At 48.1% G+C, this 25,537-nt stretch overlaps 1 protein-coding gene across 3 annotated transcripts in view; it reads right to left on the reverse strand.

Annotated features, from left to right (window-relative positions):
* POR (cytochrome p450 oxidoreductase) overlaps nucleotides 1-25,537 on the reverse strand; it is a 58,430-nt gene that overhangs the window by 23,635 nt on the left and 9,258 nt on the right. For all 3 annotated transcript variants that reach the window (XM_022588034.3, XM_022588033.3, XM_089895758.1), the window contains one exon: nucleotides 4,201-4,392. In XM_022588034.3, coding sequence (XP_022443742.2) covers nucleotides 4,201-4,379 — 179 coding nt within the window. In that variant the 5' untranslated portion in view covers nucleotides 4,380-4,392. Of the gene's footprint in view, nucleotides 1-4,200; nucleotides 4,393-25,537 lie in introns of those variants that run through there.

The following is a 25,537-nucleotide window of genomic DNA, read 5'->3' on the forward strand; positions in this document are numbered from 1 at the left end:
AGAGTTACTGTAAAATCACAGAAAGCAGAACATGTGGTATTGGCGAAAGGACAGAAAACAGATGAACAGAACAAGTAGTCTAGAAATCAACCCCCAGCTATACAGTCACCTGATTTATATCTACAGGGATGCTTCAGTGCAGTGAGAAAATAATAACCCTTTTCAATAAATGGTGCTGGGTCAAGTGGATGGATAACCACAGGAAAAAATGATTTTCGAAGCGCCTTGACAATTTGCTGATACCAAAATCAATTTCAGCTGGATGGCAGATCTAAGGATAAGAACTATAAGAGTGAAGCTTCTAGAAGAAAATACAAAAGAAAAGCTTCATGACCATAAGATAACAGTTCTTAAACTGAACACAAGAGCATTAACCATAAAGGTGAAGGCCAACCAAAAGGTTGACAAACTGGGCCAGTTTAAGGCAACAACTTTTGATCACAAGAAGACACTATGAAGAGAGTAAAAAGGCAACTTTACAGAAAGATACTGACAATAACATAGATATCTAACAGGGGACTCAGATCTAGAATATATAAAGAACTGTAACAAATCAACAAGAAGGCCAATAGCCTGACAGGAAAAAAATGGGCCAAGTCTTGAATGTACCATCACAAAAGATACCTCAGTGGCCAATAAACATATGAAAAGGTCACTGGACATAAGAGAAATGCAGTTAAAACAATTACCACCACATGCCCATTAGAATGGCTAAAATTTTATTTCATTTCATTTTAATAAAAAAAAAATTTTTTTGGCTGCACTGCACGGCTTGTGCGATCTTAGTTCCCTGACCAGGGATCGAACCTGGGCCCCTGACAGTGAAAGCATGGGGTCCTAAACACTGGACCACCATGGAATTCCCTAGAATGGCTAAAAGTTTTTAATTGACAAAAATAAGTGTTGGTGAGGATGGGCAGCAACTGAAACCCCACATGCTGGGGGTGGGACTGGATGCTGGAACACTGGCTATATCTAACAGATCTGCACATGAGCCTTCCCTCCGACCCCCCACTCCACATCCAACACATACCCAACAGAGCTACGTCCACATGGGAACCACATCCACACGGGAACCACATCCACATGTACCAGGATGTTCCCTGCAGGACTGTTGGTAACAGTGCCCCAGGCTGGAAGCAATCTAAAGGGCCATCATGATGGGAATGAATAAATTACAGTTTATTCCCACAACAGAACACTATGCAACAGTGAGAACGAGAGAACACACGACATGGAGAAATCTCAGAAAGAATGGCCAAATGCTACACATCCCGGGACACAGACAACACTCGTCTATGTCATGGGGAGTCAGGAGAGTGGGTGACCTGGGGGTGGTGGGATTGGAGGGGGAAGAGGGGTCCTTTCTTACACGATTCTATCCGTTTTGTGACAAATAAACTGTGTGCTTATGATCTGTATACTTTTATGTCTGCCTGTTATGTACTTCAGTACTTCAGTAAATAGTTTATGAAAAAAACCCAGGAGGCCTTCCAGAACTGACCTTCCCTCTAAGCCCTCCCTGGGCTCCTGAGGTTCTGAAGCCAAATCTGGCCTGGTGGTGAGGGCCCCAGAGGCCAGCATGCCTGGGAGGTTCACTTGTGAACACAGGGACTCCTTCTGAATCCCCTGCACCTGTAAGTCCAGGGTCAGGGGGCTGCAGGTGTGTGTCCTATGCTTGCTGCTCAGACACAATTGTTCCCATTGGCTTGGTTTTTAAAAAACATCCATGCCTCAGGGTTTGGACTCACCATCCCAGGTGGTGAAGGCCTGAAAAGGCCTTAAAAGACCAACTAGAAGCCACTGGGGGTTGTGGTGAGAACTCCTGATACAACCCTGGGCGCGTACTGTCCCCACACTAATCACCCTCCACTGACCTGGTGGGGTAAGGGAGGCACCGTGCCATGGCCAAAACCACCTGTGTTCACTGAAAGTACAAGTGGGCAGGGACAACAGTGCGGGATTTCTAGCAGGAGGTGGCGGCCACCATCTAGCTGGTGGCCCAGATGTATCAGCTAAGTGACCACTCTGAGTCTCAGTTTTCTCATCTTTGAAAATAGGGATATTAACTACCTCTTAAGAGATGGAAGGCAGCATGGCAAAGCAGGGAAAACAGGGGGTGTGGAGTTTGTAGATCTGGGTTCAAAAGGCAGCTCTGCTACTTGTGAGTTAGGTGGCCTTGGGCAAACTCCTCAATCACTAGTGCCTCAGTTTCCTCCTCTGCAAAATGGGGTAATAATGGTGTTCTTGGAGGGCTCTTGTAAGACTGGATATGGTATTAGTAATGAGAATAGGTACTTCCCTGGTGGCGCAGTGGTTAAGAATCCACCTGCCAATGCAGGGGACATGGGTTCGATCCCTGGTCCAGGAAGATCCCACGTGCTGTGGAGCAACTAAGCTCGTGAACCACAACTACTGAGCCCACGTGCCACAACTACTGAAGCCTGCATGCCCTAGAGCCTGTACTCTGCAGCAAGAGAAGCCACCGCAATGAGAAGCCCACGCACCATAAATACATACCACTGGAGGGCTCCAGGACCTGGGCAAAGAACTCTACGACAGCTTATGCCGTTTAATTTTTACAACCCTACAAGGTAAGTTCTATTATTATCTCCGATTTACAGTTGAGGACACGGACTTCAAAAGATTAATGTCATATTAAGGGCAAATGTCATATGGCTAATACATGGCAGAGTCAGGACTCAAACCTTCATTACCCAGTGTCAGGGCCTAGAACCTAACCACTGCACTATAACAGTTTCCCTGTACAGTGTACACGTAGAACCCCTGGCCATGGGGTATTCAACATGATATAATAAGGGATGAGAAGCGGACTTAAACATATAGGGTTAAAATTTTAGGATTATGAAGAGGGAAATATCGCTTCAGCATCCTGGCAAGGAGAAACAATTAGAATCCACAAGATACAAGTCCAGGAGTTCTGCTTCAAGTCCATCTTGCAAGGCCAGAGATCTTGGGGACGGGGAGGCTGGCGGCCCCATGCTCTCCCGCGGCTCAACCTCGCTTGGGGATGGGGGTGGGGACACACCTCCATCCTACAGACAAGGAAACGCAGGGCTACTGTAAACTGGGCCCTGGATGCTGGCCCCCTTATCCCGAGTGCCATATCTTTTCAGCAAAACTACTTTGCCACACCAGGAATGGACCTGTCCAGCCCCGAGGGAACAGGCTGGACCCTGCTCACCTGCCCAGCCTCCCAGCTTCCCTCTGGCCCTCTGCTGACAAAGCCCTCGAAGCCTCGGGGTGTGGCCCTCCTCCAGCAGCACACCTTCCCGATCCCTCCAAGGGGAAATTCCTTCTTGGAGTCCCCAGAGCCTGTGTGTCCCGGCTGCCTGGCCTCTCCCTCCATCATGAGATAAGGCTGTCCCCCCGCACCGAGTGGGCACTGCTGTCGCAGAGGCCCTGATTAGATCATGCACGCGAAAGCATTTCACAAACCATTTTTCAAAAGTATCTTTCAATGTCCTGACTTCTCAGCCTCTTTAAGGTAAAGGCCACCTTTGCACACTTGTAGCGCCCAGCGTAGTGCTTGGTATGAGATCCTTCCTGACACAGACACTAAGCAGCTACCTTGCGGCAGGACCAGTGCTGGGTGACGTCACAACCGTCACCCACAAGAGCCCGGTGAGGGCAGGGTCACTGCCTTCATCTAGGGTTACTGACCTCCGGGGAGGGGAGAGGGCCTGGAGGCTGAATTAATCCCCAATGGTCAATGGTTTAATCAATTATGCCTACATAACAAAACCTTCGTAAAACCCCAAAAGGATGGGGTTTGGAGAGTTTCGGGGTTGCCGAACACATGGAGGTGCTGGCAGGGTGGCACCCCAGAGGGGGCATGGAAGCTCTGTGCCCCTTCCCCACACCTTGCCCTACGCTGATGACCTTTAATGCCCTGAGCCTCAGGTTACCTGTCTGTGCAAGGTGCCTTCTACTCAGAATGGTTCCTGTGAATCCTGAATAAGAAACAGGTATCAAAGGACCCTGAACACTGTGAAGTGCAGTGTAAACATAAGGGATTATGAAGGTGGATCCAAAGCAGAGTCCATCAATAAGGCAAAACCCAAGACGCAGCCCAACACGATACGAGAGACCCTGCATCTCTCAGCCAGCTCGCTTCTGCCCAGGCACTGCTGGGATGGCAGAGATGTGCTCTAGAGGGATCCTGAGCGAGTCACTTACGTGGTCTGAATTTTGGTGAACTCGGGGACTTCGTCTTTCTTCTGCCTGAAGAGGAACCAGTATGTCAGGAGACCCACAATGAGGGAAAACATGATCATGTCCGTCGTGCTGAAAAGGGACACTTCTTCAGCCACCGTGTCAGATGCGGTGGCGCCAGCCTCCACACTGGAGTCTCCCATGTTGATCAAGAAACTGTTGGGAGACAGAACGACAGACATCAGCAGCGTCCATCTGAGGCCTGCTGGGAAGCCCCCGAAGGCTTTGGTCTGGGGCTCACGCCCCAAGGGCTGCAGCAACTAGCAGAGCCTCGGGGCAGCAGCTGCAGCCTTGGACCAGGACTAAGAGAGCACGTGGCCTGCACGGTGCCTGCACAGCCCTGGGCACACCTGGGTGCAGCCTACGGCTAGAACTAGGACGGGGCCCCTGCGAACACAGAGAACGGAAGCCACAGACTCCCTGTACCAGCATTCTCCGGCCCCACAAGGACACAGCAGAGGCACTGCTTCCACAAGATAGAGGGGCCGCTTCACAGCAAACCCTTTCCCCAGCTGTGTGGCAGGCCTGGGATGCCCCAAACCCTGCACATTCCAAAGGTCTTCAGGACTGGCCCTTGGATGGCTCCAAGGAAATAACCCGAGGCCACGGAATGTGCCGCCTGATAAGATGTCTCCATATACCTGAGACCTTGGGTCATGCACATAGCTTATGCTAATGATGTGATTTAGGGGAACACCTGGGGCTCTGAATCACATCATACTGGTGTCGCCTCTGGGGTGCTGGAGACTGAGGAGGTAAGCTTAGGCACTTGGGCGCCCGATGCCTCCAAGACTGACCCCCAATAAAAAACCTGGACACCAAGGCTCAAGTGGGCTTCCACACGTGGCTGCTGGGAGAATCAAGCACCGTTGCGTGACTCCACGGGCAGAGGACAACTGGAAGCTTCTGCCTGGCTCCTGCTAGACTCTGTCCTATGGAGTCTTTCTTTTGCTGATTTCAGTCTGTTTCCCTCTGCAGTAATAAACCGTGACTGAGAGTAAAACAGCTTTTCTGAGTTCTGCAAGTCCTGGTGAATCACTGAGCCAGGGGGTGGTCTTGGGACCCCAGCACACCAACCTACTTAGCTCCCTTGAAGGGTGCTCAACTGGTCCTTCCACCACTGAAACCTGGCAGGTATGTAGATATGAGTCAACAAAGACCGAGGTGAGAGGACCTAAAACCCCAGCAGCGCATTTCTGCCTCTTATCACCGAGGCCAGGCTCAGCTCTGGAGTCGGCATTGTGCCCTGTCACCAAGTGGGTGGCTCTCACTGTAACCACGGCTCCAGACTCGGGCAGGAATGCCTTAGTCACAGCTCTGCAACTGGGGCAATGAGAGATTACTTCACATCTGACTTCCCTTAGCTGTCACCGCCTCCAGGAAGCCACAGGGTGGGCCCTGCAGCAGAGCACCCTGTCATCCGAGGGCTGGGCATCAGCCCTGCTGACCTGTGCAACCTGCCAGGAACAGCCCATTCAGGACGGCCCTCAAGCCTGGCTCTTGGCTTCGTTATTAATCTGAGGGGCTTTCCTCATGCTGAGTTCCTGAGTCATCTCAGCTTACACCCTTTTGTGATATCTGACGTTAAAGGACAATCTTAATTCTGGTGCCCAGAGAGTACTGTCTATATTTAAGCATTAACTTATGAACACACTGAATATTTATTCAATGTTAGTCACATCTTTCTATCCAACCCTGGCGGTGGCACTGTCATCTGGCCCACAAGCCTACTGCCATGGAGAAGCAGAGGGGAGGGGACCTGTCCCACATGATCTCAGAGCCCGCCTGGAAGCCTGGGGGTTCTGGGCGGGGCTGACTCTGGACAGCCCCCAGCTGGCGCCCCTCACATCGCAGCAACGACCGCCCGCTCCCTGTCCAGCCACCTTTCTGATTCAGGCCGCCCGGCCCCCTTACTTTACCGAGGGGTGACTGATGCCCACCAAACGAAATGACTGTTTCTTGACACGCGCGCCAGTCGACCACAGCAATCAGAAGAGAAAGCGCAGCCCTGGGGGAGGCGTCTAAAGCGACGGCGCGCAGAGCAAGGGGAGCTGCATGGCGGCCTTCCCACACGCCCGACCCTGCGAGAGGTGCCTAACAGGCTGTTCTCCACACAGTAGCCAGAGGGAGGCTTTGAAAAAGTAAGTCAGACTCTGTCACCTCCCTAATCAAAACCCTCAGATGACTTCATATCATACTCGGCACAAAATCTAACGTCCTTAATGTGGTCAATTAGTCCCATGCGATCTCGCCCCTGGGTACCACTCCCACCCCGATTCTCACTGCTCCCCTTTCCTCACACTTCACGGTCACGCTGGCCTCCTTACTACTCCTCAAGCCTCCGGGCCTGCTCGTGCCCCAGGGCCTTTGCACATGTTAATACGGCTGCCTGGACTCTCTTCTAGTTACCTGCAGGGTTCTCTCCCTTGCTTCATTCAGGTCTCCGCTCAGAGGTCACCATCTCAGAGAGACCTGGCCTCGCTATAGTATCTTGTCATTCTCCCTGCCCTTCCCCACTCATAGCCCTGATCACTACCTGACATTATATTATACGTTTTCCCCACTGGCCACCTCCCTGACTACAGGGTCAACCCACAAGGGCAGATAATGAGCATCAGGTATAGCAACTGAATAGAACTGTTCAATGAATGAGCATCAGATTCTAGAGTAGCTGGGCTGGCAAAGCGTGGCATACAATTATGGAGCGGTTTTAGATTCTGGAAAGCACAACACAGACACGTGCTTACAGTGCAGTTTGTGAGGCTACGTTCACTCTTCTCCCCTCTCCCTCTGTCTCGAACACCTGACTTGCTGCTTCCTTCAGAATCCCAGGCCTCTCCCTTTGAGCTCAGAATCAGGACACCACGAATTCCTGCCCCACTGCAGAGATGACCAGGCACTGCGCACAGGCAACGTGACTGACCCCCTGCAGCAGGCCCTCACCAGCATGCTGGACACGCCAGCACTCAGACCTGAGGTCTCCACAGACCTGAGAATGTCCCCAGCAGCTTTAACTCTGAGGTCAGACAGACAAAAGCTGAAGAAGGGCAGTGGAAAGGACCCTGGAGAGCATCTGATCTACAACCGGGAGTCGGAGGGTCCAAGGGGTAAGCAGCTCACCCAAGCGGCAAACTAGAAAGGAGCGCCAGCTTCCCAGGGGAGGGCTGTGCTCACTACCCATTTAAGTGGGGAGACTGAGTGGACACGTGTATCTGTGTCAGAGGCACCTCTGTATCTGGCACATGGTGGGAAGGAAGGATTGACAGGCTGGCAAGAAGGAAGTCAACCTGGGAGGAAAAACCTTCACCCTATGCTTCCCACTAGGATTGGAGCAGCGTGCATGGGGGCTGCAGCCAAGAGCAAGCTGTTAAACCATCATCGTCACGCTGAAGTGCACACAAACACGCCTACCCATCTCTCCAGCAGGCGTCACTGCATCCCTGCCCCAGGGCCTTTACATGTGCCTGGCATGCTCCCCCTCTACTTGCTTCCTATTCAGTCTTCAGACCTCGGCTCAACCGTCACTTCCGGGCGTCACACTTTCCCGGCACAGCGCTTGGCACATAATCTAGTGCTCCATAACTCCCCGTGGAATGAATGGAGTCAGTGAATTCACTACAACACACAGAATGTAAAATTTGCATGAGCCACTATGTGAAGCCTGCAGATTGAAAAGAACTTCGGGACTGGGAGTGTGCCTGTGTGGCAATCCTCCAGGACACAGGTTCCCAAACTTTCTCAGCTCATGGAATCCCTGACATTTCAGCGAAATTTTCATGGTATCCCTAGGCCAAGAGAAATACCTAATCGTTCCATTTAGGAGTAGTTGGATCCAAACAACCCCTGAAAACCCAGCTTTGCAAAGACACAAAGTATCAAAAGGAATGTAGAAGATCAAAGGAATGCAGACGATCCCACATTGATACTGAGAATCACCCCAAGCTGCACCAACGGCGACAGACGTGGACTCTCCCTGAGCACCTCTGGGCGCCGGCTATGGTGCCTTGAGGCACCTCGGTACGGTCTGTGACATAAAATCACTCTTCTGCTGTGTGAAATATTCTGATGGGAAATTTTGACCACCCTGCTTGGTGAGTGTCCCTCCATTTCAGGTGTGCTAGGGTGACCATGAGACAGTCTGAGGTCCCCACAGGCCCTCCCAGAAGCCTCTGGGAGCCCTGTGTGATCCTTCTGCCCATTAATCATCCATTCTTTTACACTTAGTGGAAAGGAGGAACGCCAAACACTACAGAGCTCATGGGGCCCAAAGCGGCATTTGTCAGCAACAGAAAACAAACCAACCAACCAACCCAAAAGGGCCGTGAGCAAGCAGAGTACGTTCTTAACTAGACCAGGCTCTTGCCACAGCTCTGCCTCCAGCTGTGCAAATCCCTTACTTGGCAGTAGGCGTTCATGTCCTCATCTGTAAGGTTAGGCACAGAAAAGGGGGTACATCAAAAGACTAGCCAAGTAGGTCTCGCCCACCCCAAAGAGAGCAGGGCTGATTCGATCTTTTATTACAAAGTAGGTCTGTACGTAGGTTTTCACTTTTATCATAAAGACAATGTACAGTTGGAAACGGGCATAGATAGATAGATACATAAGATAGGTAGAGAGACAGGGGCTATTCTTCCTGAATTTCACTGATTAGCCAGTTCCCACTGATGCTGAAGGTCAAAAGCAGCCACTCCAGTCCCCAGGCAGCCCGACACCCTGCAGAGCAGGGCGGACAAATTGCTGGTCGCCCAGGCCAAGAGCATGATGGGAGCTTTGCCAGCTTCTGAAAGGGCAAACGAGGCAAGAACAGAAGGGCTCTTTCTCCATCGGACTGTTTACAACACCGGGGCGTAAAATCATCCTCCAGGAAGTATTTGTGGCTTTGCCTTCACTGTACGTAACTTCTGGTCAGTAAATGACTGATCAACCAAGCTGGCACTGACATCACAGCGAGCCGGCCATGGATGCAGCAACAGGAGGGAAGGAAGCCAGCGAGTAAGTCAGTCGGCCCCTTTAGCAAGCACAGAGCCCAGGCGAACAGGCACTGCCACCTCCAGGCAGCCCAGACCCCCCAGCTGCAGCGGGAGCAGGGCCTGCTCAGTCACAAAACTCGTCCATGGTTCAGTGGCTTTAAGACAGGGGAAACTCCTCAGGGAAACCAAGCCTGCTCTTGCCTAACAGCTCATCCTCCAGGGCCTGAGAGATACTCAGGGGAAAGTGCCTCCCCAAGGCAGCCTGCTGAGGGCACTGCAGCTGGCACACATTCCCCTCTAGCTAGTGTCCACCTCGTCAGTCACCTAAACCGAGACAAGACAGTGCAGCTTTCTTTGAGTTTATCCTGTTTAGAAGTCACTCAGCTTCTTGAATCTGTAGGTTTAGGAACTCTTCAGCCATTATTTCTCCAAATACATTTTCAGCCCCACCCTCTTTCTCTTCTCCTTCTGGGACCACGACGACATAAATGTGTTTTATTATTAGTCCCACAAGTCCCTGAGGATCTGTTCAGTTTTATCAGTCTAGTTTCTCTCTGTGACTCAGACTGGGTAATTTCTATTGTTCTATCTTCAAGTTCACTGGTGATTCCCTCTGCCGTCTCCATTCTGCCATGGTGCCATATACTGAGTTGTGGTTTTCTTTTCTTTTTTTATGTTATAGTATTTTTCAGTTCTAAGATGTCTGTTTGGCTCTTCTTTATATCTTGTATGATTGTCTCTTCTCACTCAAGTTGAGATTTTCCTAGTTCTCAGTATGGTGATTTTAAAAATTGTATCCTGAACATTTTGGGTATTATAACACTCTAAATCTTATTTAAATTCTCCCTTTTGTCAGGCCTCTTCCACCATTGCGCTGGTGGGAGATGCAGGGCACCAACTCATTGCTGTGATTTGTAGGCATATCCCAATGGTTTCAACACCATGGGGAGGCCAGGCGTAGGGGAAAATGGAGCTCTGAGGAAGAAGAAGGCAGATAGTCCAAACAGTCAAAGAAGGGTCACCCAGGGGCCAACCTCTGAGCCAGGTGAAGAAAAGTGACCAGGTTCCAACAGTCAGGTAAAGGAGGTAAGAGTTGGGACATCCCTGGTGGTCCAGTGGTAAAGAATCTGCCTTCTAACGCATGGGACGTGGGTTCGATCCCTCGTCAGGGAACTAAGATTCCACAAGCCGCAGGGCAACTAAGCCCGCGAGCCACAACTACTGAGCTCACATGCCTCAGCAAGAGAGCCCGCGTACCACAAACTACAGAGCCCACACACAACTAGAAAGAAGCTCGTGAGCCACAACGAAAAGATCCCGATGCCGCAATGAAGACCCAATGCAGCCAAAAAAAAAAAAAAAAAAAAAGAAAAGGAGGTAAGAGTCGTTCCAGACAGAGGAAGCACATGCTGAGGTGTACATGATAAAAGAGCAGTAGTTACAAGAACCTAGTGTGACTCAAGAGTGGTATGAGGAGATGCATGTGTGGGTAAAAGGCTGGTGAGGAAGAGAATGGCCTTTAAAAACAGATTAAGACCAGTTTGCAAAGGGCCCAGGAGCCCTCTACGTGTCTAAGGTCTTTGAGCCCTGGTTGGAGATGATGACAGGGCGAGGGTGTGGCATGATTAGAACCATGTCATAGGGTGGTAACCCTGAACAGTGGTCACACCCAAAGGATCAATGCAGACATGGAGCTATGACCAAGGCATCCTAGACTAGAACACTCTCAGGCCAACATTCTATGCAGATGCCCAAATGCCCCAGCTGACGACCTCTCCCCCACTTAACAAGGCTTACGGGTGGGATGTGGAGACGCGTGACTGGCACTGTGTCTGATGCAATGACGTGAAAGAGGAAGGCAGCCAGGCGAGCTGGGTCTGTGAAAGCATGACTTGGCGAGAAGCAGGCAGAAGACCTAGCATCACTCAGCACAAATGGAGCTGACAAAGCCCCACAGGCGCTGACCACAGGAACTGCAGCCGGTCGTGGACAGCCACGTGGGCTTGTTTCTATCAGCCTCTCTGGGGCCTCAGCCACCTGGCCTGAACTCCAAGTGGGGCAAACCCACAGATCCCCTAAGACAATGTACTCTGGGGCATTCTGAGGGTATAACTTAGTAACCCTACTAAAAGTTAGCACAAGGCAATTTATGGGTACAAGAGACTGCACAGGAGTTCTGTGAGATATATATACACACACACACACACATATATATATATATATGTACACACACACACACACACACACACACATGTATATGCCTCTGCCCCCAGTCCCTGGCACAGAGCTCCTAAAACTCTTTTAATTTCCTAAGTGATAAAAGCACTTGGAGCATCTTTTGTTCAAATGCAACTCTGGGTGGGCTCCTGCACAGGGGCTGGTTACCAGAAAGCCCAAGCCATGAATAGAAGCTTGGAATTTTCAGTCCCTGCCTCCCCCCCTTTCTCTAGAGAGGGGAGAGGGGCTGGAAATGCAGTGAATAGCTGATCATGACTACATGAGGAGACCTTCCTAAAACCCCAGAAGCGTGGGGCTCAGAGAGCTTCCAGGTTGGTGAGCACAGCCATGTGCCGGGAGAGTGACCCTCACCCTACAGGGACAGAAACTCCTGGGTTCTGGACCCTCCCAGACCTCACTCTATGTATCTTTTCATCTGGCTGTTCATCTGTATCCTTCATCATATCCTTCAATAAACTGGTAAACATAAGTGAATGTTTCCCTGAGCTCTGTGAGCTGCTCTAGCAAATTCATCAAACCCGAGCAGCAGGCTGTGGGAACCCACATCTACAGCTGATTGGCCAGAAGCACAGGTGACAACCTGGACCTGTGACTGGCATCTGAAGCGGGGTGTGGGGAGCAGTCTTGAGGGACTGAGCCCTTACCCTGCGCGGTAACGGAGGACAGAGGTTCACACACTCTCCAAGAAGAACTTTCTGACAAAAATATGTAGAAAGAAAATGAGCTGTTGTGAGGCGTGGTCCCCCACCTCCATCACTGGGGATGTGTCAACACAAGGCTAGGTGAACTGTGCTTAATGACAGAGTGCCTGCCACCCCAGGGGCCGGGGACACAGACCTGCCAAATTAATGATCATTAAACTGAACCGGCTGATTGGTGACGATGCCAGGAGGAAAAACCCCTAGTCTCTGACCTGAGTTAATACTTCAACACTGATTCCTGGACCTTCTTTCGCTGAGCGTGTTGAAACACACACACAAACACACACACACACACGCTTCTAGTTCATGTTAAACAAGAGCAGCTATGGAAAGCGAAAGCAGACAATGACGCTGTGACACGTGGTCCGTGGCACATCCTAAGGATTCAGGAAATAGGAAGAGAGACGGGGAGCCACACAGCAGACTCTGAAAAAAGGGGGAAGTACTAACTCTTCCGATTAAGAAACTGGTCCCAAGAACAGTCCGTGCTTCCCACAGAGCCTGGCTTTCGGCTTTTAAGGAGGAGGATCTTCAGGGGTAAATGAGTCTCTTAGCCTCCAAGCACACGGCCATCATGTCTGTATGATATCTTTTCAAACCCAACTCCCTCTGCACAGACACAAGTGCTGCTCCCTGATGGGACTTCACTGCTCCTTCTGGCCCCAAGAGGAAGGACTTGGTAAACCGGGGCAGGGAAGGAATGCCTGCCTCAGGCCTCCTGGACCAGGCACCTCGACAGCCCTTTGTGCCCTGTGATTCCAGTGATTTCTTTTGTGCCTGTACAGCCTCTAGCGACAGGGGACTCAGCACCTCCCATCCCAGTCTCACCCCACTCAAATGGTTATCTTAAAGGATGAAAGGTCAGGCAGAAGCTGACTGCCCACAGAGCTGCTTTCTCTCTAGAGTTTTCTTTCATTTTTTCCATATATAAATACATTATACACACGCATCTACATACACTCATTAACAAAAGTAGATAAAACGTATTCTACTTTGTAACACAGTTTTTCACGTTGCTAAAGAATCCTTTATAATGATATTTTCTTTGGCTGCCTGACGGTCCACTGATTTGATGTACCATTATGTAATGACTTTCCTATTCTGCGTTTATTAAAATATTTTTGAGCACTTAAATCTATATGGGCAACAGAGAGAAAAGATGAGAAAAACATGGCCCGGCTGTGCAGCAGTGCGCAATCTGGTCAAGGAAGCACAGAAGACACTGCGGTCAAATGTGAGAAATGCTATAAAATCACTGTTTACAAAGTGCTGTGGGGACAGAGGGGAGAAGTGAGTAGCTGCTCCAGGGAAACGTGGGCACACTGCACACAGGGATGATTTTGGCAGGGTCGTCTCCAACTTCTCTCTCTGAGTAACAGATGCACAAGTGCCCATGTAAGCAGGCACGGGGCCTGGCACTTTTGGGGTGTACATCAATGTCTCAGCCACTCTACATGGAAATTACTATTATCTCCTTATAACGATGACAACAGTACTCAGGTGGGTTTGAGTGGTTTGCCTGAGGTCACACAGCTGGTGAGGGGTGCAGTTTGAATTAAAATGTGTGTCTGTTACTGACGTCCATTCTGATTTCTTCCCTAAATAATATTAAGAAAAGTATCTTTAAACAAAAACCTTTCTCTTAAAAAAAAAAAATCTTTGGGGACTTCCCTGGTGGTCCAGTGGGTAAGACTCCGTGCTCCCAATGCAGGGGCCCGGGTTCGATCCCTGGTCGGGGAACTAGATCCCACATGCATGCCGCAACTAAGAGTCTGCATGCCACAACTAAAGATCCCGCGTGCCCCAGTGAAGATCCCGCGTGTCGCAACTAAGACCCGGCGCAGCCAAAATAAATAAATTTTAGGACTTCCCTGGTGGCGCAGTGGTTTAGAATCCGCCTGCCAGTGCAGGGGACACAGGTTTGAGCCCTGGTCCAGGAAAATCCCACGTTGCCGCGGAGCAACTAAGCCCGTGTGCCACAACTACTGAGCCTGTGCTCTAGAGCCCGCGAGCCACAACTACTGAGCCCGCATGCTACAACTACTGAGCCTGCGCTCTAGAGCCTGTGCTTCTCAACAAGAGAAGCCACCGCAGTGAGAAGCATGTGCACCACAACAAAGACCCAACACAGCCAAAAATAGATAAATAAAATAAATTTTAAAATTAAAAAAAAAAAAAATTAGGGCTTCCTTGGTGGCACAGTGGTTAAGAATCCGCCTGCCAATGCAGGGGACACGGGTTCAAGCCCTGGTCTGGGAAGATCCCACAGGCCACGGAGCAACTAAGCCCGTGCGCCACAACTACTGAGCATGCGCTCTAGAGCCCATGAGCCACAACTACTGAGCCTGTGTGCTACAACTACTGAAGCCCGCACGCCTAGAGCCCAATATCTGCAAGAAGAGAAGCCACCACAATGAGAAGCCCGCGCACCGCAACGAAGAGTAGCCCCCACTCACCACAACTAGAGAAAGCCCGTGCGCAGCAACTAAGACCCAATGCAGCCAAAAATTTTTTTAAAAAAAATTTTTTAAATCCTTAAATTCTCGACTAGATTTGAATTCTTAGAACTCTTGACACATACATTGCTCTCAAATAGATCAATCTCAGGCACAATGATCAGGAAGAAAAGAAGACATAACTCACCAATATAGGAAATGAAAAAGAGGACATCAATAGATTCTATAGACATTAAAAGGGTAATATGGGAAATTACGAACAGCTTTATGTCAACATTTGATAACTTAGATGAAATGGACAAATTTCTTAGACACAAACTGTCAGAGCTCATTTGAGAAAAATAGATAAGCTGAAGAGCTCTCTAAAAGAATTCAAATTACTAGTTAAAACCTTCACCAAAAGTGAACTCCAGGGGGCTTCCCTGGTGGCGCAGTGGTTGGGGGTCCGCCTGCCGATGCAGGGGGCGCGGGTTCGTGCCCTGGTCCGGGAGGATCCCACGTGCCACAGAGCGGCTGGGCCCATGAGCCGTGGCCGCTGGGCCTGCGAATCTGGAGCCTGTGCTCCGCAGCAGGAGAGGCCACAGCAGTGAGAGGCCCGCGTACCGCAAAAAAAAAAAAAAAAAAAAAAGTGAACTCCAGGAGCAGACAGCTTCACTGGTGAATTAAATTAAACATTTAAGGAAGAAATTATACCAATTCTGTACAAATTCTTTCAGAAAATAGAAGACTTCCCAACTCTTTTATGAGGTATGTATTACTCTGATACCAAAACCAGACAGCAACAGTACAAAAAAGAAGGCTACAGACCAACATGCTTCGTGAACACAGATGCAAAAATCTAAAATATTAGTCAATCGAATTGAGCAATATGTAAAAAGGATACTATGTCATGATCAAATGGAGTTTTCTCCAGGAATACAAGGTTAGTTCAATATCCAAACATCAATGTAACTCACTATATAAACAGGTTTGTAAAAAACCCACCTGATCATCAATGGATGGAGAAATTCAACATCTATTCATGATGAAAAAATTCAGTAAACCAGGAATAATAGGGAACTTCATCAACCTGATAAAGAGTCATGGACATGTTATTATAATAATAGTAGTACCCACTTCACTGGGTTATTGTGAGGATTAAACAAGCTGCACTTGTAAAGGGTTTAGAACAGTGCCTAGCACAGGGTATGTGCTGTAATAAATGTAGCTGTTACTACTATGAAAAATTCTTTGAACAACAAGAAGTAAACAAGAAGAAGTATTAAGTACCCACAGGCATGAAAAAGAATGAACTAGTGCACGCAGTAACACAGAGGAATCTCACAGACGTAACACTGAACAAGGGAAGCTGAACACAGGAGAGTACCTTTTTGTAGGATTCCATTTATAGTTGAACTTCAAGAAAAGGCAAAAAGTCTATGGTGACAGAGGTCAGAACAGTGGTTACCTTTGGGTCAAGGGTCATAAGTGGAGGAAGAGGTACAAGGGAAGGTTCTGGCATGCTGGATTATGCGCAGTATCTTATCTGTGGTGGTAGTTACAGGGGTGTTTATCTATGTAAGAATTCATCATTAAAGATCGTACTGTATATAAGTATATACACTGTATATAAGTCACACTGCAAAATAAGTATCCACAATACAACAGCATAGGTACTATGGCCCAATGATGTAAAAATATTTATGTATGTACATACATAAGATGACATGTGAAAGGATTACCAAAATATTATCTCAGGGGTGAGATTTTAATTTTATCCCCCACTTTATTTTTATTTTATTATTGTTATTTTTAAAATAAATTTATTTATTTATTTTTGGCTGCGTTGGGTCTTCGTTGCTGTGCGCGGGGCTTTCTCTACTTGCGGCGAGCGGGGGCTACTCTTCGTTGCAGTGCGCACGCTTCTCATTGCAGTGGCTTCTCTTGCTGCAGAGCACGGGCTCTAGGCATGTGGGCTTCAGTAGTTGTGGCACGTGGGCTCAGTAGTTGTGGCTCAAAGTCTCTAGAGCGCAGGTTCAGTAGTTGTGGGCACACAGGATTAGTTGCTCTGCGGCATGTGGGATCTTCCCGGACCAAAGCTTGAACCCGTGTCCCCTGCATTGGCAGGTGAATTCTTAGCCACTGCTCCACCAGGGAAGCCCCCCATTTTATTTTTAATGTATTACTTGCTTCTTTTAAAATAATGGCTATTTATCTAATCAGAAAAATATTTTTAAAGCTGTTTTTTATGGGGAAAAAAAAATGCCCAGATCCTTGGGTCTGGTGACTCTCTTCTTGAACTGTGCCACTCACTGAGCCCAGCACTGCTTGTACCAGCCCCAAACTGGATGCTTATGTTTTCCATTCCAAGTAATGGAATGCTATGCAACAGTTAAAAAATAGTTACGTGGAGCTAATGGTACTCTCAGTCTATAAAAAAGACTGACAAAATATATTAAATAAAAAAGCAAGTTATATTTTCATTAGGAAACCGTTAATGAAATAAAAGAAAAATTAGGTATTTCTCCAGAAATATGATCCAGGAAGATATATACAATAATGATTTCCTCTAGGAAACACCTAGAATATGATTGGGGTGTCTAAAGGGACCTTTGCTTTGTCTGTTCTTTATAAGGAGATGGTTGGTATTCACGTGTTACTTCTGAAGTTAAATACATGGGAGCTGGATTTCTTACTGCTGAAGGAGGGAGGTACAAATATGGGAAGAGAGACTGGGGAATGAACGCTGTGGGGCTGGACTGAAACTGCAGATATCAGAATACACAATGGTCTCTTAATATATAAAGATGGACATAGAAATGCATATGTTTTGTGTGTATTTCCTAGTTTTGTCTGCTGAGAGGGCATAGAAGTAATGATACCCTAGGAGCAAGGAGCCATCTAGCACCCAAATCTTGGTTTCTAAACATCATTCTCCATCCAAAGAAACCAGGGCTCTTTGGAGAGATGGCTGACTTGAGAATAAGGGCAGGAAAAGTAGTGGATGAACCTGGATCACCTTGCTGTGTGCCAAAGGGTAAGGAAGGGCTTGAAGAATGACAGGTACATGGCTAAAGAACATAGGAGTCTACATGAGGGGGTTCCCACTGGGAAATCTGGGACAACTTGAGCATTAAAATAAACACCGTCAGCGACAGACTATAACCCAAAGGATAGAAGAATAATGCAAGAGTCAATACTGCTATAAACACATAAATGAATAAATAAACACATCGGTGAGAAAGGAAAGTTCTTCCTTAGAGTAGAATGTGAGCTAACAAATGCAGAAAGAATGAAGGGCTTAGAAAATCACCAGTTGGCAACCACCATAGTAATAACTGTTTCAGACAAGAATCATGAGTGCTAAAACCTGTGGGTAAAAGTCTGACGAGAAGCTATTGATTCCATCCGAAAAAACCCAGAACTTCCTGGTGGAGAGCCTGGCTAACACCACCATAACCAAGGGATCAAAGTCCAATACTGGGACAAGGACAAAATACCATTTCTGTGATATTCCCTAAAAAACATATAATCTGAATCTTATCATGTGGAAACATCAGACAAATCCACACTGAGGGACATTCTATAAAGAGATGGCCTGACTTTTTGAAAAATGTCAAGGTCATGAAAGATAAAAAAAGACTGAGGAACTGCTCCAGATCAAAGGAAACTGAAAAGTGGTTACAGTTCAGTGCAATCTTGGACCAAGGGGAAAAAAAAAGCTTTTTTTTTTTTTGCTATAAAAGACATTAATGGGAAATCTGAATAACTGCTATGATTAGACAACATAGTATATCAATTTCCTGATATTGATTATTATACTGTGGCTATGTAAGAAAGTGCCCTTGAATTTTAGAAAAGAAACACTGAAGTACTTAAGAGTAATTCCTGTGTCCATATGTGCAACTTATTCTCAAAAAGGTCAGGAAAAGACATGATAAAAAGAGAGAGAGACATGCATTGGCGAGGGTGTGGAGAAAAGAGAACCCTCGTGCACCGTTGGTGGGAATGTAAACTGGTGCTGCCGCTGTGGAAAACACTACGGAGGTTCCTTAAAAAACTAAAAATAGGACTACCATATGATCCAGCAATCCCACTACTGGGTATTTTCCCAAAGAAAATAAAAACACTAATTTTAAAAAATATATGCATCCTTCTGTTCACTGTAGCATTTTTTACAACAGCCAATATACGGGAGCAACCTAAGTGCCCATCCATAGATGAATGGATAAAGAAGAGACGGTATATGTATAAAATGGACATTACTCAGCCATCAGAAAGAATGAAATCTTGCCATCTGCAACAACATGGATGGACCTAAAGGACACTGTGCCAAGTGAAATAAGTCAGACAGAGAAACAAGTACCATATGGTCTCACTTATACGCGGAGCCTAAAAAACAAAACAGAAATTGACTCAGATTCAGAGAACAAACAGGTGGCTGCCAGAGGAGAGGGTGGGTGGAGGGGGGATGAATGAAATAGCTGAGGGAAATTAAGAGGAGCAAACTTCCAGTTACAAAATTAACTAGTCACGGGGATGAAATGCACAGCATGCGGAACAGAGCCAATAATATTGTAATGTCTTTGCATGGTGACAGATGGTAATTAGACTTATCATGATGATCATTTTGTAATGTATAGAAATATTATGTAATGTATAGAATATGTCATGCACCTGGAATTGACATAGAGCTATTGGTCAATTACACTTCAATTTTAAAAGACAGAGAGAGAGAGTATAAGGTAAAATGGTAATATTTGAGGAATCTGTGTAAAGAGTATTCAAAAATTTTTTGCACTATTTTTGTAACTTCTCTGTGAATCTGAGACTATTTCAAAATAAAAAAGTTAAAAATAAATACATGTGGGGCTTCCGTGGTGGCGCAGTGGTTAAGAATCCGCTTGCCAATGCAGGGGACATGGGTTCGAGCCCTGGTCCGGGAAGATCCCACATGCCACAGAGCAACTAAGCCCACGAGCCACAAGTACTGAGCCCGTGAGCCATAAGTACTGAGCCCACGTGCCACAACTACTGAAGCCCACACGCCTAGAGCCTGTGCTCCGCAACAAGAGAAGCCACTGCAATGAGAAGCCGGCACACCAGAACAAAGAGTAGCGCCTGCTCGCTCCAACTAGAAAAAGCCCACGCACAGCAACAAAGACCCAACGCAGACAAAAATAAATAAAATAAATAAATTTAAAAATAAATAAATACATGCTTATTGAAGAAAATATGCTAAATTTAAAACCATAAAGTTAAAGAAAACATAACCCAAACACCTATTTGTTTTTGTCCCGCCCATTTTTACGTGTATATTGTAAAATATATTTATTTTTAGCATTATTGGTTTTATACTACATATAATCTTGTCCTGCTTTTTTCATTTATTAAATTGCGAAGCTTAAAAAATCTCAAATGTTCTTCCAGCCTACGAATATAGAGCAGCTTACTGGATATTTTCACTATTGTAAACAACACCACCATAAACAAGATGACTGATATCTTTTCAAGATAAATCTTTGTGCACCTCTGATTATTGAGTTTCTGAATATATCTTAGAAATATTTCCGAATCAAAGGGAATAAATATTTTTAGGATTCTTGACTCACTGTCAAATTATTTTCCAAAAAGCAAGTTATTTTCAACGTTTCTCTGCAGCCTTCCCTCTGCAAGACATATTGCTAACCTGGGGAGGTGAGAGTAACTCCACAAAGCACTGCATCCCCAGAAGCCTGGGACGGAAGCAAGGTAAAAAAACAAAAACATGGGGACTTCCCTGGTGGTGCAGTGGTTAAGAATCCACCTGCCGATGCAGGGGACACGGTTCGAGCCCTGGTCCGGGAAGACCCCACATGCTGCGGAGCAGCTAAGCCCGTGCACCACAACTACTGAGCCTGTGCTCTAGAGCCCATGTGCCACAACTACTGAAGCCCGTGCGCCTAGAGTCTGTGCTCCACAACAAGAGAAGCCACTGCAATGAGAAGCCCGCGCACCGCAATGAAGAGTAGCCCCCACTCAACACAACTAGAGAAGGCCCGCGCGCAGCAACGAAGACCCAACACAACCAAAAATAAATAAAATCGATTCTTTAAAAAACAAAAAAACCCCTACATATAAGAATCAATAAGCACTCCAGGGAGGCCAGAACACCTGTGCCCCAGAAGGACAGGCAAAGAGAAGAAACTGGAGATATGGATGTATAGGCAAGATGGGCCCTCTCGGGCTTCCCTGGTGGCGCAGTGGTTGACAGTCTGCCTGCCAATGCAGGGGACACGGGTTCGAGCCCTGGTCTGGGAGGATCCCACATGCCGCGGAGCGACTGGGTCCGTGAGCCACAACTACTGAGCCTGCGCGTCTGGAGCCTGTGCCCTGCAATGGGAGGGGCCGCAGTGGTGAGGGGCCCGCGCACCGCAATGAAGAGTAGCTCCCACTTGCCCCTACTGGAGAGAGCCCTTGCGCAGAAACGAAGACCCAACACAGCCAAAAGTAAATTAATTAATTAATTTTAAAAAAAGGAAACTGCCTACGGGTTCCTGTTCTTAAAAAAAAAAAAAAAAAAAAAAAGATGGGCCCTCTCCACCACGGAAACCATACCCAGTAAACGAGACCCTTTGTGGTACTAAGTGGGAAAGGTGTGCAGCGGGAGGTGCTGGCCCAGGGTCACAACCATACACCAACCTGGGGACCACAGCCTGGAGACATACTAGTTCCACCTCTCAGCTCTCCTCCTGCTGTGAGTTACTCATCACCTGTTCCTTAGTCCCCTGAGCCCGCCTCGGTGTGATGGCTGGAGGGGAGACCGTCAAGGCAGAGCAGTGGGTGACTCGGAAAGAAAGAACCAGAGTCCTGGGAAAGCACAGTCTGGGTGACTCCCAGAAACTCCTGGATTTCCTTAAAAGTTTAGTGAAATATGGTCTGGAGACACCCAAAGGCTCTGGAGAAACCCGAACTTTACTGAGAGGAAAGTAAGCATCTGGGTTCTGACGTCTAGAGCTCCCAGAGTCTGTCCCATCCCGCCTTTCAGGGAACCTGAGCCATCAGAGGACTCGTCCAGAGACCTGCCTCAGGCTGAGCTGCAGTGGAAGGACCACCACCCCTCCCTCCCCCACTGCTCTGCCCCCAGCCCCTGCCAACAGGAGCACATTGAGTTTCAATTCATCATCTTTCAACCATTCTTGATGGGCTCACCTTGACTTACATCTGGGTCCTCATACCTGATGCAATACAAGTCCTCTAACTAAAGGGATGGAAGGTCGGGGGGTGGACACAGACCCCAGAAACTACTGAGAGGAGACAGGAGACGGTGCCTGGCAGAGGGCAGGCCAGAAGAGAGCTCGGAAGGTCTGAAATGACTCAAAAAGGCACAGCAACAGATCTTCTGGGCTTTAAGAACACACAGGTTAGGACTTGGAACCCCTGCCAAACCCCAGTGCTCCTCTGTCCGCATTTTTCTACCATCAGCAGACAAGGTCAGCTCAGTCTTTGTCAACTTCCACCGGCCAGAATGGAAAGGTGATGGCACCTCTATCCAAACTCACCTGTCTGCTCTGGCGTGAAGAGTAACCTGTCCTTGTTCCAAACCATCTTAACAGGAAAATAAAACAAAACAAAATAAATAAAAACCTACCTACCTTTATTTATTTATTCCTTCACAATGATAGTATTATATCAAATTTCACATTTCCAAATGCCTCCATTTAGTATCCCCTAGAGAAAGGGAGTGACTACTTTTTTTTTTTTTATCATCTGTTGACTCTGGAAATACGACTCTACTTTTCAGTCATATCATAGGAAACCAAGACCACTTTCCGAAAGTAATATTCGAATTTCAACTAAAAATCATGAGTTTTCTAACTAGAAGTGGTTTCACAGAGAAGGGACCATAACATTGAGGGGAACCAAATAGCCCCATCTTTTCTTTGATTTCTCTCCAGTCCACTGGATTATAAAACAGAAAACCTGGAGCAGGGGGACATAGTGAAAAGGGTGTGGGACTTGGCAGCGGTTCAGAGAACCGAATTTGGGGACTGGCTTGACCACTACCTTAGCAAATTACTTCTCACTGAGCCTCAGCCAACAAGGTGGGCTTTTAATCCCTGTTTGGCTTTTGCACAAATGATGCTTGTGGAAGCATTCCGCAAAGTATCCTAGAAATATTGATGGTGATGTTGATTTGAAGACAACTGTCCAAAGTGAAATTGCCTTGAGGAGAAACACTCCACTCATATCAAGAGTGGCTCTTCCACGTTCATCAGGTAGGTCACGTGCCCAGCACCCTGCCACCTAAACGGGCGAAGACAAACTAGGTCAGGGGATGTCCCCTGCCCTTCTATGGAAAGAGATGAGACACACAGTTACTTCCTTGCCAAGATGAACAGTACAGATTCTGGCCAGCACAGCTCACGGTTGGGCAGAGGCTGGCTTAGGATGGCTTCTTGATGGGAGAGGGTGCAAAATGGCAGAGATGGGGGCGGGCGGGGGGAGAAGAGGATCCAGAAGGGCCTAAAGGGAAAATGGGGGCATAGGTCTAAAGAAAAATAAAAACGAGTTCAAAATTGCTCTGCCACTTACAGTTCTATGACTTTGGGCAAAACTCAACTTCCCTCAGCTGCCTTCCTATCTAAAATGGAGAATCATCATCACTGATGACTCTGGAAGGGCTGCTGGGAGGATAATACAGGTAAAACTACACAGAATGCATGGCAGGCACTCAAAGAACCTTGGTGGATTACTTCTCTCTCCCATTCGGATTCTTCAGGGCAGAAGCAGGTTAAAATAAGCCATGTCAGGACTTCCCTGGCGGTCCAGTGGTTAGGACTCCGTGCTCTCACTGCCGAGGGCCTGGGTTCAATCCCTGGTTGGGGAATTAAGATCTCACAAGCTGTGTGGTGTGGCCAAAAAAAAAGCTGTGTCCTCTCTGCTGCATCTACTGCAGGGATGAAGCCCAGTTTTAGCAGACTATTAACACTCCAGAAAACGTGGACATCACTCTGAAGGGACACACGGTTATGGTGAAGGGCCCCGGGGCACCCTGTGGAGGGTCTTCAATCACATTAATGTAGAACTCGGCCTCCTTGGAAAGAGAAAGAGGCTCCGGGGTGACGAATGGTGGGGAAACAGAAAGGACCTGGCTATTGTTGGCACTATCCGTAGTCACATACAGAACACGATCACGGGTGTCACACGGGGCTCCCGTTACAAGGTGCGGCCTCTGAACTCTCACTTCCCCGTCCACACTATCATTCAAAAGAATAGTCTTCTCGTTGAAATCCAAATTTTCTTGGACAAAAAATATATCCGCAGGGTTCGGATGAGGCCAGGCGTTGCTTGTTCACCACCTCAAGCCCAGGAAGATGAGCTAGTTCTTGAAGGAAGTGGCAGTGAACGTGTATCAAACTCAGCTGCTTGGATTCACGAGCCACAACAGTTAAAAACAAGGATATCATGGGCTTCCCTGGTGGCGCAGTGGGTTGAGAGTCCGCCTGCTGATACAGGGGCCACAGGTTCGTGCCCTGGTCCGGGAAGATCCCACATGCCGCGGAGCAGCTGGGCCCGTGAGCCATGGCCGCTGAGCCTGCACGTCCGGAGCCTGTGCTCCGCAACGGTAGAGGCCACAGCAGTGAGAGGCCCGCGTACCGCAAAAAACACCAAAAACCAAAACCCAAAGAAAACAAGGATATCAGAAAAGTTTTTGGATGGTATCTGTGTTTCTGAAAAAGGAACAGTTCAGCAGACTGATGAATAGGATCTAACTAATTATCCAGCCACAGGAACAACAAGTCTGTCTAAGCTCAGGCTGCCATAACAAATACCACAGACTATGTAGCTTATACAACAAACACTTAGATAGTTCTGCAGGCTGGCAAGTCCAGTAGATCTACTGATCAGCCTGTTTAGATAAACAGTTCACCCATTTTTACAGACACGGACTTGAAGACCTAAGGAACCAGAAAATCACTGAAAGTCCCACAGCCAGCAACTCAAAGAGGGAGATTTAAGGGCCATACGAGACCCTCTCTGTCACTTCCTGTCACAGCTCTAGTCATCGTCTACCTGCAGACGAACAAGGGGGTGGCCCAACTCCTGGCTCATCATCGTCCCGGTTGGTTCCCAGGCTGGCCTGTCACCCCAGGTTTGGCCAGCAGGAGTCGGTGCCCTTCAGCGAAGACGGAGTCTCTGCCGGGGGTGGGGGGATGGGATGGCGGGGGGCGGGGGGTGGTGAGGACAGGAGCCGCACAAGGCTGCTGCAGCCAGCAGCTACACACAGTGATGGAGGCGCTGACGGAGGACGGCAGAGACACGTGGCCACGCACTTCCCAGGGGCCAGCTTTTATCATGCGGTCAGGCCAGACGGCCGTCAGGCTTGGGCCTTGGATGGCACTGTTTTGATCCCCAGCTCTGCCTACATTTCGCCTTGACATTAGGCCACTGCCATGTGTTAAAGGCTGGTGTCAGTCAAGTGTGTCTGAGCACCAACTGAAGGTCATCTCCGCGATCTCTGCCTGCCGAGCCACACCACGCTTTTAAACGGTAGGATGTGGGCGGTGGGGTTATCGAAGTTCACAGCAGAACAGCATGAGCGAGTCGGTAAGAACCAGACCCCATGGGGGTAGAGGACTGTCTCATGGCGTCTGTAAACGTGTCCACGATTATTACGCCACCCACACTAAACCAGGAGCTGCTGAGAGCTTTTGATTGCCTGACCATGTTCTCTTAGGGGGGGAGGAAGACAAAATGCTGGCCTGACATTACACCACGCTGTCACTTGAGGCAGGTACACTCAATCACTCGACATGCTCCCAGAGGCTGAGTTTAATGCTCTCGCTGACAGACACGGCTGTGAACTCGGCTGCAGCCAGCAGTGGGGACACACTCGGGTCCCAGTGCATCGGCTGTGGCTTCGGTTAGAAAAGACCCACGTCACACAGCACGCATGAGGAAGGGGCTATGAGGA

Source organism: Delphinapterus leucas, chromosome 15 (genome assembly GCF_059928025.1).
Source record: "Delphinapterus leucas isolate spDelLeu-1000000601 "Yukka" chromosome 15, BTC_Dleu_Yukka2, whole genome shotgun sequence".
In the NCBI taxonomy this organism is placed as follows: domain Eukaryota; kingdom Metazoa; phylum Chordata; class Mammalia; order Artiodactyla; family Monodontidae; genus Delphinapterus; species Delphinapterus leucas.